General features: G+C 39.4%; 1 protein-coding gene across 4 annotated transcripts in view; it reads left to right on the top strand.

The window, feature by feature from the left end:
* LOC124787972 (actin-binding LIM protein 1) overlaps positions 1–15,344 on the top strand; it is a 355,811-nt gene extending 340,467 nt beyond the window's left edge. For all 4 annotated transcript variants that reach the window (XM_047254984.1, XM_047254982.1, XM_047254983.1 and 1 more), the window contains one exon: positions 13,551–15,344. In XM_047254984.1, the coding sequence (XP_047110940.1) occupies positions 13,551–13,664 (114 nt within the window). In that variant the 3' untranslated portion in view covers positions 13,665–15,344. The remainder of the gene's footprint in view (positions 1–13,550) is intronic.
* Positions 15,345–16,191: the final 847 nt, after the last annotated feature.

The raw sequence follows: 16,191 nt of genomic DNA, 5'->3' as shown, positions 1-16,191 counted from the left end.
GTGTAACATTTCGTAGGGGTATGAACTGGAGTGATGACATACGCTCAGTCATGAGTAAAACAGGCAATAGAATTTGGTTTATTGATAGAATGCTGGGGAAGTGCAATCAGTCTACAAAGAAGATTGCTTGCAAATCACTTTTGCATCTGGCCTTCAGATGTTCAAGTGTGTGGGACCCGTACCAAATAGGACTCACTGAGGATATTGAATGTGTACAGAGAAGGGCAGCATGAGTGGTTGGGCACATGTTTGTTTTATCTATGGGAGAGTGTCACAGAGATATTGAAGAAACTGAACTGGCAGATTATTGAAGACAGATGTAAACTATCCTGAGAAAAAGTGTGCTAAGAAAGTTTCAAGAACCTACATTAAAAGATGACTGTAGAAATATACTACAACCTCTTATGTATCACTCGCATAGGGATCGTGAGAATAAGATCAGAATAAGTACAACATGCACAGAGGCTTTCACTCTCTCTCTTCCCTTGCTCTATACATGAATGGAACAGCTAGAAACCCCATGTTACAATGTAACCTACCTTCTGCCATGCCCTTCACAGTGGCTTGCATAATATAGATGTAAATGTAAATGTAGGTATCCTGCTGTTCTGTAAATCCAATCTTTCTGTTCCCCTTAAGTGCTTTTGCTCATAGAGTGTGGTTATAGCTATGACTGAGTCACACTCTGGTGTCACCCCTGACAATATTTGTGTATTGTAAGAATTGCAAAAAGCTCTGTGGGCACCCACCTGTGTTCCTGTGAGGAATAGTTCCATTTCAATTGTCCCCCAGGATAGTTTCTACCACCGTGGAGGATCATACTGTAATCCACTCACTTTGGTATTGGTGTGGCTCTTCTGCTGTCATTAATGCACGAGTCTTGTTACCCAGTGTTACTAACAGAATTTATTTTATTTTGTTGTTGTTGTTGTGGTCTTCAGTCCTGAGACTGGTTTGATGCAGCCCTCCATGCTACTCTATCCTGTGCAAGCCTTTTCATCTCCCAGTACCTACTGCAACCCACATCCTTCTGAATCTGCTTAGTGTATTCATCTCTTGGTCTCCCTCTACGATTTTTACCCTCCACGCTGCCCTCCAATACTAAATTGGTGATCCCTTGATGCCTCAGAACATGTCCTACCAACTGATCCCTTCTTCTGGTCAAGTTGTGCCACAAACTTCTCTTCTCCCCAATCCTATTCAATACTTCCTCATTAGTTATGTGATCTACCCATCTAATCTTCAGCATTCTTCTGTAGCACCACATTTCGAAAGCTTCTATTCTCTTCTTGTCCAAACTATTTATCGTCCATGTTTCACTTCCATACATGGCTACACTCCATACGAATACTTTCAGAAATGACTTCCTGACACTTAAATCAATACTGGATGTTAACAAATTTCTCTTCTTCAGAAACGCTTTCCTTGCCATTGCCAGCCTACATTTTATATCTTCTCTACTTCGACCATCATCAGTTATTTTGCTCCCCAAATAGCAAAACTCCTTTACTACTTTAAGTGCCTCATTTCCTCAGCATCACCCGACTTAATTAGACTACATTCCATTATCCTTGTTTTGCTTTTGTTGATGTTCATCTTATATCCTCCTTTCAAGACACTGTCCATTCCATTCAACTGCTCTTCCAAGTCCTTTGCTGTCTCTGACAGAATTACAGTGTCATCGGCGAACCTCAAAGTTTTTATTTCTTCCCCATGAATTTTAATACCTACTCCGAATTTTTCTTTTGTTTCCTTTACTGCTTGCTCAATATACAGATTGAACAACATCAGGGAGAGGCTACAACCCTGTCTTACTCCCTTCCCAACCACTGCTTCCCTTTCATGTCCCTCGACTCTTATAACTGCCATCTGGTTTCTGTACAAATTGTAAATAGCCTTTCGCTCCCTGTATTTTACCCCTGCCACCTTTAGAATTTGAAAGAGAGTATTCCAGTCAACATTGTCAAAAGCTTTCTCTAAGTCTACATATGCTAGAAACGTAGGTTTGCCTTTCCTTAATCTTACTTCTAAGATAAGTCGTAAGGTCAGTATTGCCTCACGTGTTCCAGTGTTTCTACGGAATCCAAACTGATCTTCCCCGAGGTTGGCTTCTACTAGTTTTTCCATTCGTCTGTAAAGAATTCGTGTTAGTATTTTGCAGCTGTGACTTATTAAGCTGATAGTTCAGTAATTTTCACATCTGTCAACACCTGCTTTCTTTGGGATTGGAATTATTATATTCTTCTTGAAGTCTGAGGGTATTTCGCCTGTTTCATACATCTTGCTCACCAGATGGTAGAGTTTTGTCAGGACTGGCTCTCCCACGGCCGTCAGTAGTTCCAATGGAATATTGTCTACTCCGGGGGCCTTGTTTCGACTCAGGTCTTTCAGTGCTCTGTCAAACTCTTCACGCAGTATCATATCTCCCATTTCATCTTCATCTAAATCCTCTTCCATTTCCATAATATTGTCCTCAAGTACATCGCCCTTGTATAGACCCTCTATATACTCCTTCCACCTTTCTGCTTTCCCTTCTTTGCTTAGAACTGGGTTTCCATCTGAGCTCTTGATATTCATACAAGCCGTTCTCTTATCTCCAAAGGTCTCTTTAATTTTCCTGTAGGCGGTATCTATCTTACCCCTAGTGAGATAGGCCTCTACATCCTTACATTTGTTCTCTAGCCATCCCTGCTTAGCTATTTTGCACTTCCTGTCGATCTCATTTTTGAGATGTTTGTATTCCTTTTTGCCTGTTTCACTTACTGCATTTTTATATTTTCTCCTTTCATCAATTAAATTCAATATTTCTTCTGTTACCCAAGGATTTCTACTAGCCCTCGTCTTTTTACCTACTTGATCCTCTGCTGCCTTCACTACTTCATCCCTCAAAGCTACCCATTCTTCTTCTACTGTATTTATTTCCCCCATTCCTGTCAATTGCTCCCTTATGCTCTCCCTGAATCTCTGTACCACCTCTGGTTCTTTTAGTTTATCCAGGTCCCATCTCCTTAAATTCCCACCTTTTTGCAGTTTCTTCAGTTTTCATCTACAGGTCATAACCAATAGATTGTGGTCAGAGTCCACATCTGCCCCTGGAAATGTCTTACAATTTAAAACCTGGTTCCTAAATCTATGTCTTACCATTATATAATCTATCTGATACCTTTTAGTATCTCCAGGGTTCTTCCATCTATACAACCTTCTTTCATGATTCTTAAACCAAGTGTTAGTTATGATTATGTTGTGCTCTGTGCAAAATTCGACCAGGCGGCTTCCTCTTTCATTTCTGTCCCCCAATCCATATTCACCTACTATGTTTCCTTCTCTCCCTTTTCCTACACTCGAATTCCAGTCACCCATGACTATTAAATTTTCGTCTCCCTTCACAATCTGAATAATTTCTTTTATTTCATCATACATTTCTTCAATTTCTTCGTCATCTGCAGAGCTAGTTGGCATATAAACTTGTACTACTGTAGTAGGCGTGGGCTTCGTATCTATCTTGGCCACAATAATGCGTTCACAATGCTGTTTGTAGTAGCTTACCCGCATTCCTATTTTCCTATTCATTATTAAACCTACTCCTGCATTACCCCTATTTGATTTTGTGTTTATAACCCTGTAGTCACCTGACCAGAAGTCTTGTTCCTCCTGCCACCGAACTTCACTAATTCCCACTATATCTAACTTCAACCTATCCATTTCCCTTTTTAAATTTTCTAACCTACCTGCCCTAAAGTCCTCCATTTTACTGAATATGGGTGTATTGCGTAGAATTATTATTTGCCTTTAGTGTCAACTACTCTGGTTACCCTGTTGTGTTATTTCTGTTGCGCTATCTCATGATCTTACTGCATATGGCAAGGTATGACAGAGTGCATGGATGTAGAGTGCTTCCTTTGTCATGCCACCTTCCTTTCTTTTACAATCCGTTTTTCATGGCCAGTAATGTGAAGCCTCAAGTGTACCCTGATAGGTTCAAATACACCCCATGTGCATGACTTTTGTGTGAGTAGGGAGTTGTAACCACATATTTACAAGTGAAATCATCTTAACCATCTCAAAAAGACCTCGATAATAAGCATTATTTTTTTTAATTTATTTATTTTTTTTTTTTTTTAACTTCCCCTTTTGGGTGTAAGGGATTGTCAACATCACCCATTGCCCTACACACTATATAAGCAATTTGGTATTTCATTGTCCTATTTGCTCCTACCGTTGTAGGGCCTTAATGTTCACTCTCTGCACTTGGTGCACTGTCTGTAAAATTTTTGCAAAATTCTGTATGGATGCACGTTTATTCTGCACTCTGGGTTTAACTCTCTCGATTGGTGACGGCATTTTCAGTCCACACATTACCTAGTATGACAATACCCCCCCCCCCCCCCTACACTCATGAATTTTTGAACTGTGTGCAGCATATACATAAGGTGCAGCATCTACATAAGGTAATAGTGCATCACAGTTACAATGGTGACCATTGACATAGTGACTCAACACCTTCTCCATTATCTTGTTAACCTCTTCTGTTTTGCCATTTTTTTGAAGTTGTAACACACTTAGTCTTACTCTATACATTTGTAAAAAATGCAAAGGTCTGTTGTCAGTACTGACACGAAGTTAGTACCATGGTCTATAGCAAAGACCTCGGGAGTTCTGAAGATTAATAGCCAGTTACTATATTTGTCTTGCAAATGGCCTTGCCGCATTGGTAACACCGATTCCCGTCAGATCATCGAAGTTAAGCACTGTCGGGCTGGGCTAGCACTTGGATGGATGACCATCCGATCTGCCAAGTGCTGTTGGTGAGCGGGGTGCACTCGGCCCTTGTGAGGCAAACTGAGGAGCTACTTGATTGAGAAGTAGCGGCTTCGGTCTTGTAAACTGACATATGGTCAGGAGAGCGGTGTGCTGAGCACATGCCCCTCCGTATTCGCATCCAGTGATGCCTGTGAGCTGAGGATGGCACGGCAGCCGGTCGGTACCGTTGGGCCTTCCAAGGCCTGTTCGGATGGAGTTTAGTTTTTTTAACTTTGTCTTGCCCCACTGTGTTGGCTTATTGATTTGGGACAAGTACCATTTCTACAAAACTGATCTCTTGTTGTTCACACACAATAATTTCTTGCCAGCATCTACCTGAAAGGATTTAAGATGGCCAAACTAATCATCTCAGATGGTTTGGTGACCTCCAGTAACCTCTGCAGTGGAATAAGGTGATTACTTAATTTGACATGTTGTGCACATGGTACTCAGTTCTTTACATACTGAACTACATCTTGCTTATGTGTTCATCACCAATATTTTTCAGCTAAATGTTGCTCTGTTGTTCCACAGTGCCAGTGCGCTGCTAATACATGATCATGAGCGTGTTTCCACATTTCATTTCGCAACATAGCAGGTACCAGAATATGAGGTCTGAGTTTTGTTTGTCTGCACAAAACTCTGTTACGTGCGATGAATTGTGGTTGCATTGCAAATAGCTTGCACTCTTCATCAGCTGCTTGCACTTTCTATCAATCTGAAGAGGTGGAGCCTAATTGTTCTGTCACACAAACTTTCCCACTCAGGTCATAGGCATTTCCGTGTGACTTACCAGGTTGATGGAGCACTTCAAAATCACATTCACTGAGTTTTAGTACCCAGTGCATTAAACAGCTCATTAGATCTTCAGAACCTAATAGCTATCTCAGCACTGTATGATCCATTTTGACCTTGAATTTTCTGTCCTACAAATAACATCTAAAATATGTTACGCCATATATAAGATTTAGCTAATATGGGAAACCAATATCGATCCAGATGTTGACAGTTTTTTCAACCAGATGAATGGATCCTTGTACACCCTCACCAATTAAACTCACCGGCCATGCTATTTCTGCAAATTGTTGTCCAGACTTCCAGTAATGATTCGCTAGGCTGAAGAAAGGCTGCAATTCCTTCCCTGTCCACACTGCCAGAAAATCCTGTGTGGCTTTTATTATCCTTGGGTCCGTCAGGATTATCTTGCAGCTAATTACATGCCCCAAATACTGTATTTCTTCCAGTGTGTCTGGAACTTTCCTTAATAATACCCTCTTGCAGCTTTTGGTTAAAAACATCTTCCAGCACTGGTTACAGTTGATGCAGTACACGGCGTGGCTTACACTGCACAGGCTGTTTATTCCCGGTTGAGATTCTATGCTGTGTCTCTGTGGTCACTAGCAGAGACTTAAGAGAATCCTTATTTTCTAAAAATAATTGCTCCATTGATACCCTCTGGGCTGCTTCCAAGTGCACTACCATCTCTCATAATGCAGCTGAAGTGGCAACCTCCAAGTTATGGTCCAAATTTGCTCTGTCTAAATTCTTCTATGAGGTCTTCAAATAGGTGACAATCATCCATAGGACAGTTCCACGTCTGCCATCCCAGAACTATCTATTCCTGACAGGCACAGTCTGCTCATCCTCAGACTTGTGTATGCAAACAACACTCCTGCGTATAAAACGTAGGTTTGTATCTAATTCCTCTGCTATGTACGGTATGTTTACCAGCAATTAGTTCGTACACTCAACGACAGTATTTTTCTCATACCTTGTGGCACATTATCACACGAATTGATCCTTAATGGCTGTGCATGCAGTCTGTGTAGTTTGTCTTACAACAGGGATGAACCTTGTGGCAATATGGCACTGTTGGCAGTTTCCCTCAAATGCAATGATGTCCCATTGAGTTCTTCTATATGCTGATCAAGGTCAGTTCTAGCATGATGTTCAAGTAAGAAATCTAACCCTAAGTCTGTGCAGTAACCATCCATCACTGATCTGAAACCTCCGGAAATTTTTTTGTCCCAACCCAAAAACTCACCACCACTGAACCCATCAAAAGCAGGTCATTTCCACACACTCCACTTAACCTACATTTTGGTGGGCCCAATCTCCTGTTCTCCATGCTGCCCAGACTTTTCATGAACACCTGTGAACCCATGTTCAACAAAAAATTTTGCTGTCTTCCATCCACTAAGCCTATGAGCAAAATCCTGTCATTGCACACATTTTGCTTGTCCTTGTATTTACTGGGAGTGAAACAGGGTAGCTCCAGAGCCCCAGTGTTGTTGAACAGCAAATTAGTATTCCTAATCGGTGTCCACCTCTTACACTGTGTGTTAGACTTTTGTCTGCAATCCTATTTCAGATGCCCTGTTCTTACATGTGATTCACAACATTCTCACCGAGTAAGGACAGTCCATCTTCATCAGTAACATGTAGCTCCCACAGTGATAATTACTGCCCCAAACTCCAGTCACTGCGTTCATCTCTTCTAATGCTATCACAGTTGCCGTGGCTTCAACTAAGTTTGTCACCTCAACGATACACCTAATGCCCTCTGTTCTGCCTCCTTGCAGAAGGACTTGCAACCGAAGCGCCAAATCCTTCCGTCAGTAAATGGGGTATGTTCTCAACTGACTCGGTTGTTTTAACCCCCTCCCTGACGGAATGACCCGCTTCCTAATCCCGTATGTACATCACCAATACGGACTTGTAGCTGTCACGCCTTTGCGCTTACTGCTACGTATTTTAACAGTAAATAGCTCAGTCCTAATGGTAAGAGGTAGTAGTGAATTCAAGTTGTTAATATTTGAATACAGCACAGCTGCCACACGCTCAGTTCACTTTTACTCCACTCCTACCCTCGCCATTGCACAACATTAACTATGTGCTACTTGGACCTTGCTAAGCTATTGAATTCATTTGCGTGTACATTTTGACCATTACTCGCCATTATTTACCTAATGATTAAAGCACACTCCTAACCGGACTATTTCCCAAAGAGCTGTTTTGATTGAACGGGTTCAATCCACGGCCTACAGTGCCCTACAGTTCACACGGTAACACTGCCTACCTGACCCACTTAACTTGGTAGTGAGCTTATGTATCCAATCATCACTGCTAGCAGTAGTGGATAATCCTATCAGCACGACGAGGGCAGCAGACTTACCGTCAAATCCTCCTGAAAATACGTATAACTACGGTCACCAGCTCTGAAGGAGCAAAAGAATAAATCAATTTTTGGCTCGTTTCAAAGTGAAACGGCTCGAGTTTAATTCAAACTTAATTTTGAATATTACTATTACTGATCATTCAAGGTGATTCAACAAAGCAAATACTCTTTCAATTTCTGTGTGTTGACTTGGTAATTACTACCAAGGCTATTTATGCTACTTATGTTAACAAAATTCTATCCTCCAACTTTATGTAATGATTTTGGATATTACTCTTTGAACAATTGATATAGAATTACTTGAGTGACGTTACTTGAAAGGTTACTCAGAAAAATTTAAGTTAACTATAAATAGGCGACTCGTTTTGGTGTGACCATTGCTCTTTTCAACATTCTTATATGCTAAAGTATTCCACAACAAAAAGAATTGTAAATGAAAGAGGCGATGGTGGCCTCAGTCTGATTTCACTATATTATGTTTGAGGTTACTACACTTTCCAATGAACAACATGCGTCGTAATTTTACTCATTACTATATTCTGTTCTCTGTACTTGCATAAAAGAAAAACTGGTATTCTCCTTTTACATTTCTATAAAGTTCAGATTAACAATTACAAGCAGTCTTGCCTTGGGTAGACGTGCCAGTGCTGGTGGTGAGATGTATGTGGATAACGCAACTCTTAACGCCTCATGCCCTTAATGGCGGCTGGAACTACGAGCCGTAGCTCTCGTATAAGCTACTGCACGTTCGCCATAAAATCTGGGCGCAGGAACTCTTACTATCAGCCCCAGTGGCATAGAGACGACTTCGATAACCATTCGTCACGTTTTACTCCACAAACAGCGACGATATTTGCTGTTGCACAATCACTTTTGTGTGAGCACAGTTACACACGTCCGATCACGTCAACACTCCCCAGGCCATTCTATTGTTCAATCCCTGTGTCTCCAGCTACCACTAGCGACGCTCATATCACCAAGAGTGGGGGGCCTTCCCCTACCACATTCTTACTGAAATCATTTAGTGTTTAAGAAATTTTATGTTTATTACCCTGGAGCTCATACCAGTCATAATAATTTACTACTAGTGCTTTACAACATTAAATTATTCAGTAATAACTTATAATTACCAAGAAAAAGAATACATTTGAGTCCGAGAGCTTAGTGCATTGTCTGACAGATAGCGCTAATTCCCGGTTTCGCCAATAGATGGCATCAGGGTGCACTCCCTGGCAGCCTCATGCCAGCGTGCCCGTTTCCGATGTGCGAGCTCCAAATTACTGGCAGTCTACCATCATTTCAGTTCCGTTACAGACTATTTGTATCATCGCTGTCGATCAACTTATCTGTGACATTTAGTTTTGTAGTCCTTTATGCAAAGTTTTCAATGGACTTGTTCAGCTGCTCCCTATGATACCAGCAGCTGTTTTTTCTTCTGTATCACTGCACCAAGCCTGCCTTCAGAATTTCAAATGTCTGTGGACTCCTTAACTCCTTGCAATACATTGCATACCCCTTAGTGTCTCCCAGCAAATGTAATTTGGCCACATGTAAAAACTGTTCCCATGACCAACGTCCCGGTTTGTGATTGTGAACAAGTTGTCTATGAATACTAACACTTCCTCCCCTGCCTTACTTAGAAAAGGAGAGGCTAGGTTAATGGTACTAATGTCTGGGGTGTGTAACAACACACTGGACAAGAATTGATCCCTTCAATCCTCTCTCAGTGCTTCTAAGTGCACAGCTCTCATGCTATCTGCTTAAGAGTTGCACCATCTGATTCCATAAGATCCAAACTGCCCCAGCAGTAGTAACCTTCTCCACCTCTGGTTCATTCACTGCAAAGCCTTTGTCAAAAGAAAAGGAACCAATACCACAGTCATATTTCAGCCACTGACCACACCTAACTCCTACGTACGAGTGCTAACTGTGGCCATTCGCTACATTCCCTGGCAAAATATCCAGGCCTCCTATACATCTGTATCACAGCTATGACAGAGTAAATAATACTTCCTTAACAGAAACGTTCTTTATTATTGGCTGCGTTTGATATAGCACTCCGATGATAGTGACCCAAGTGTCAGTTGTGGCTACTAACAGTGGGTGACATGTTCCCAAACAGCAGAATGCTGAGGCACCTATGCAGTGGCTGGTGGCATCAGTTCCCCCGTTGATGTGAGTTGGGTATCAGCACCACAATGGAGTGAGGTTAGGGAGCTGTGCTGGAGAGCAGTGTCTGCAGACCAAGGCTGCTGGCAGGATTCTGTTGCCCCGAGCTGAGCTGGGACCCACAGAGACTGGCTGGAATGTCAAGTGTGGTGGCTAATAGTCTGCCTCACCTCAGCAGATCCAGTTCGAAGCCTGTACCGACAGGTGTAGGTGATAGCTCGTAAGCCAGTGGCTTTCCTTATACTATGTTCATCATAAGAATAAGCCTGATGTAAACATTACACCATGTATTCTTCCGCATTCGGTTGAATCTCATTAGATTTCATTTCACTTGGAGCAGAAGCCAAGGTGTGTACATCAGAACTGGCCAGCCAGCTGCTCAAACTAACCTGCATTGATGTGAGCAGTTGCAGTTTAGACGTAAAAAAAAAAAAGAGATGAGGAGAGAAACAATATAGCTTCGAATGTCGTTTAATTTTTAAGGAGAATGAAGTAGTGTTCAGCAAAAGTTGAGCACAGCCACACACTTTTCAGGTGACCAGATGGAAAGCATAAAACACTTTTGTTCTCACCTAACATAGTATTCCAGTTACAAGCAAGAGTGATGAAAATTCCTAACTTAAACACAGGGTAATTTTTCTGAGCAAGCTATGTGTGGTGCAAAAGCATACTGCAGGGATTTCACCGTATTGATGAACACTGAAGCCACTAATTATAGTCAGTCGTCTGGTAATATCTTAGCTCCTTCCTTATTCGAATTCGAGAAATACATTTCAGTTCTGGAACCGTCATCTGCTACATTGAGAATGAGTCGATCAACAACAGAATCCACGAAGCCACCCAGGCACTGCATTTTCTCCTCCTCTTTTATGACGAGCTGTTCTATACCGCACCAGCGTTCAGCAGTGATATGTGGGTGTGCGTTAGTTCCAGCATGTCTGCCAGCTTAACAGTCTTGTTATTTCTTGTGACAAATCCCTTAACTCGGCTCCAGATCAGTTCTTTTGGGTTCATATTGTAATGGTACAGTGGCAAATGTAAAAATACAACATTTGTCTAGTGCGCTTAATGCTGTGAAAATGATTGTTTTTCATTTTTCTACGATTATTACTCAAAACAATGGACATAGTGACATAAAAAAGTATTTGGTTTTTCATTTTTGTCCAAAAAAATTAAATTGTTATGTTTTCTTAATTTAAACCTTTGTTAACAATCTTTCATAAAATATCGGTAACTAAGAATTTATGTTTGAAATGAAAACAGTAACTTTGCATGTAATGTATAATTAGAAACAAGATGGTGTGCATTATTCATAAAAAAAAAATTATTGGGGGGGGGGGGGGGGGGGGGGGGGTCACAGTGAGGCTTGAATCAGTAATCCATGAACTACACCAGATTGACAGTCTATGCTGCCGATTCCACTACGTGTCCATTGTGTATTTGTATATCAACTGTACAATATACAGCCTCTTGGAATATTTTAAAGCTGATTTTTTTCTGTAAATCTATTAAAAACATTAAGAAAAACCTATTTCCTGACACTTCTTAACTGTGTCCCATGCATGTATTTCACTGTGGAACAGGAAGCAGCCTCAGCCATTTCCATACTGCATATTAACAGCGCGACAATCAGAGCACAACAGTGCAGACTGACGGCACGTGATTTTTTAAATAGAAAGTACATAGCCAATGCACGATTAAATAAAATGTTGTTGGCTGTTAGTACATTAGAATACCTTAAAGTTTCATTTAACATAACATAATAACAACATATCTAATACATAAGTAGGATCTACTTCCAAGAGTGTGACAAACATTAGTATACCTGTGCTATGGCTTCTGACAAACCATCGCGTTTGTGTTTGTTTACATCAGGTTTATTCTTATGGTGAACAACAGTGCTCAGTGAGGCTGCAGTAGGTTAGCTGCACATTTGACCTGTGACAGTGAAGGAGATTGCGCCAGTTGAATGTGTGGCACAGAAGGAATGTTGCTACTGGCTGAGCTGGGAGCATTTATACATGCTCCAGCTAGGTGCATCATAACAGTAGCTAGGTACTCCTGTCACCTATCTGGCTGTGGAAAAACCACGTTGTGACACTATATGTAGCAATACTGCTGCCGTGTTGCAAAGTGTTGAACCAGCACTATTGAAGCAGCTGGCTGCAGATTTAAATCAGTGGCTGGTCCTCACATGCCTTGATTGGTTACACAGGTCCACCTGAAACTGACACTGCAACATTCTGTATGTAGATAAAATTAACTTGATCCTTATGTGTGCCAACTAGTAAAATTTTTAGCTCACTGGGAAAGATGTATACATTGATGAACAGTTAGAGCAAAGAACAACAAGACACAAATATGATCTCAACAACTGATAAAGCCCGTGTTTTCATTTTGTATCAAGGGAGGAAAAACACGCACTGCTCAGCACTTTCATTATAAAGTGGCATGAACCAAAGGAGGAGGTGGAAACGGGAAACTGTGATTGCTATAGATGGGATTGATGAAATGATCTGTAAATCTACAAGTTATGTGCAGGAAATCGCCATTGTGTATTTTGGACATAGTAAGTGACAAATAAACAAAAAATAAAATGGAAGGATAATGGACAGTACAGTAACAGACCAACGCCTGGAAAAAAAAAAAAAGTATTGCTTCTGCAGCCTGCTAATGAATTGGAGGGAAAGAAAAAGAACAGGCAGTTTTAGGGAGAATAGAAAGCAAAAGAGGAAGTTATGAAGAAATGGAAGGAATCCTATATCAACATCTGCAAGGGCAACAAGTGGAGTGACTTATGTTAAATGTTGTAAATTTCTACAGAATATATGTAGAAGTTAATAGTGACTGTGGTGAATAGCACTATAATGACAAACTTTTAAATATACTTGTGAAATGGAATCAACAGTAAAATTGTCCTGTCCTGAAAAACCCGTTTCGAACGATTTCAGCTGTGGTGCAGTGTCAGCTAATGAAAAGAAAACTACATTTAAATGAACAAACAGAAATAATAACATAGTTATTTTGTACTGATTATTGTACTTAGCTTGAATTTATATGATAAATACAAAGTTTCTATGCTGGAATCAAAGTGGCCTCTTACCACTTCTGCCTTCCTTGTGTTAATTTGTTGTGTAGTTGTAGTGGCTGTAAAAGATGATTTGTAAAGATTAAGATGTTGTGTGTTACAGTTTTTGTTACGAAAGATGTTGTGTGATACAGTTTTTATTATGCAGTAGTGCTCTTTCCCAATATGAGACACATATTTTACACCTTCTGTAGTACATAAGGAAATTTATAGCTTGTAACAAGGAAATTGTATCTAAAGTAAAAAACATAATGAGCTATCGTAGTAGGAGTGATTGTCTGAATTTTGTTGTTAATCCATCCATTTAATTTACAGCGCCATCTTTCTGACGCCGAGTTTGAAGCTGTGTTCCAGATGTCAAGAGTGGAATTCTACCGCATGCCCCAGTGGCGAAGAAATGATTTAAAACGACGAGCCCGTCTTTTCTGAATTGTTGGCAAATTAAAATTTACTTTATATATTTATATGGTAGCTATTGTCATTACCACAGTTGTGACAATTAATGTAAAGAAAGCAAGATTTAACTCGGGCAGTTTATTGAGGACTCTTAGTGCTCCTTATTTGCTGTATCTGTATCTGTTTCTGTTTGAATTTGCAGACATAATGTTTGCTTCAAAAGATGTTTGCATCTTAATTTTTGGTAACAACCATTTCATATAAGCATTTGTAAAAGCTGGCATTAATAGATCCTATTTTTATTTGTACTCATAATTTTCACTGTCATCATCATTTTCATCAATTAGTAAGTATTACTGAAGACATCACATTTATCATGTTCATTCAGCTTGTTCTGCTACAACTAGTCAGGTATGTTGCTTTGTAGAATATTGAAGGATACAGGACATCACTCAGTGGAACATTTAAATACACATGCTTTATCTATATTGTACATTTAAGTGTAAATATTTTTATTGCTGGAACAGATCCATAATGGTGTCTTGTCAGTGGGAAATTCTTTCAAATATAAAGCTTAGTAAGTGAATTTTTGTGTGGCACAGGTGTGGTCTGTACGCAGCTTACATTGTATTTTAGTTCTCCATTTTATTATTGTGTTATGTACCATGTATGCTGTAAAACCAGTTTAACCACTTGAAAATACATGCATTTGCCTTGAAAGTATTGTGTAAAATATGAAAGCACTATTAGCAGTTTGACATAAATAAATGCTGAAAGTGGTGCATATCTTATACTAAATAGGTGCTGTCTATTTTTATTGTGCTACGTGAAATGAATCATTCCAGGCAGTCTCCTTTCTCTCTCATTCACTATCTAATGATATTGTCTGCTCTGGGTTATGTAAATGTTATTTCTGTACCTAATTAGAGTGAAATAACGCACCCTTAGTGAACATTTTATGTTACATTTGTTTCTGATTTGAATTTATGTAAATCTTCTCAGGCATATCTCTGTCTTTGTGGTGAGATATCTTTTATTTCACAGGCATATCTCTGTCTTTGTGGTGAGATATCTTTTATTTCATGACACATTTCAGCATAATTAAAATCTGTTTATATCTTCTATATTCTGTTACTTTTTACACTGTGGCAGATGTAGCTCCCATAAATTGTAAATGGCTGGACAAATGACTAGATTTCAGGAATAAAAGACTGCATTTTTGTAGACAACTTGCGTCTTTGTACTAATTTTAAAGTACCATTTGAAGGACATTGTCATAGCAGTGAACTTCTGGTGTGTGTGATTGTTAGAAGATGTGTCTCATTTTGCCTTTACTTTTTAATGATTAAAGTCTTACTAACCTTATCTTGGATTGAGAAACAAACAATAGTATTAATTGCTGTTAATTGGAAGAAAATACATTGTACTGCCATTAAAATTGCTTATGTAGAGTGCCTGAATTTCAGTGCCACCCTTTTTTCCTATTTTTACAGTTGTGTAATGCATTATCAAAGGTGGGAATTGTCAGTTGTTTGCTTTGTGGTGCTAGGTGGCATTTTAAAACTGAAATAAAGTATCACTGCTGTATGTGTAAATAAAATAATAATGGTTAATAATACACAAGAAAGAAATAGAACTTAGCCAGTCTTCTGCACAATTCTGTATGGTCTGTGTATATGAAAATAGCGATTAAAGTTTTAATTCCTAACTAAACCTGTAGCTTTGAGAATTCCTCCAACGCAACCAACAATGTTATCTATTCTGTGTTAATAGATAAAGAAATTTGTGCTTATTTATTTAAAGATTTGCTGCCTTTTACTGTGACTCTTCCCGTCTATTCATTACAGTATCCATATATAAATACTCTAAGAAACTTTACAAGCAAACAATATTAGATTTCAGTTTCATCCATTCTGACTCGAAAAACTATTGTAGTTATGAGACAGATGATGAGGGTCTTTTGTCTTCATTTTGCATAAGAACTGAATCACTGCCAGATTTGAATCTCTGATGGTTATAGTTTTGTGTTGATGTATTCAAAATACTAGAGTGTGATAATACTTTCTGCAAGAAAGGCTTAATAATAAGATAAAACAAGTAGTCAACCTTTCTAAAAGCAGAAATTTATTATTCTGATTGCCATGCACATGGAAAATTCTACGACAGGTGATTGATTACATCTAGCCTTGCTATGCTTCATATCACATACATTCTCCCAGGCTGATTTTGAGGTGATCAGATTAAAATTATGGTGTCAGTCAAATTTAACGTAAGCCTGTGAAATGTTGTATTTTGACCTAGTATGTTGAAGGACTTCCCCAGGGCTTTTTTCCAGTTCAGTCGCTGTTCACAATTTTCAGGTTAGTAACAAGTTTTTTTGTCCCACATGATTGTAGTATACCATGTGAAATGAATGTTGGGTCAAAGAAGGGTTTTGAAAGTTTACAATTTAAATATTTCAGCACAAAAAAATTGTCCGTTTTCATAATACAGAGGGATTTAGGAAAATGCAAACATTCTTTGATAGTTAATATCTTTGGAACAAAATTATATATCATGT

This window comes from Schistocerca piceifrons, chromosome 3, assembly GCF_021461385.2.
Source record: "Schistocerca piceifrons isolate TAMUIC-IGC-003096 chromosome 3, iqSchPice1.1, whole genome shotgun sequence".
NCBI lineage: Eukaryota > Metazoa > Arthropoda > Insecta > Orthoptera > Acrididae > Schistocerca > Schistocerca piceifrons.
Note: the sequence above shows the minus strand (reverse complement) of the source record. Positions and strands in the feature narration are given on the sequence as shown.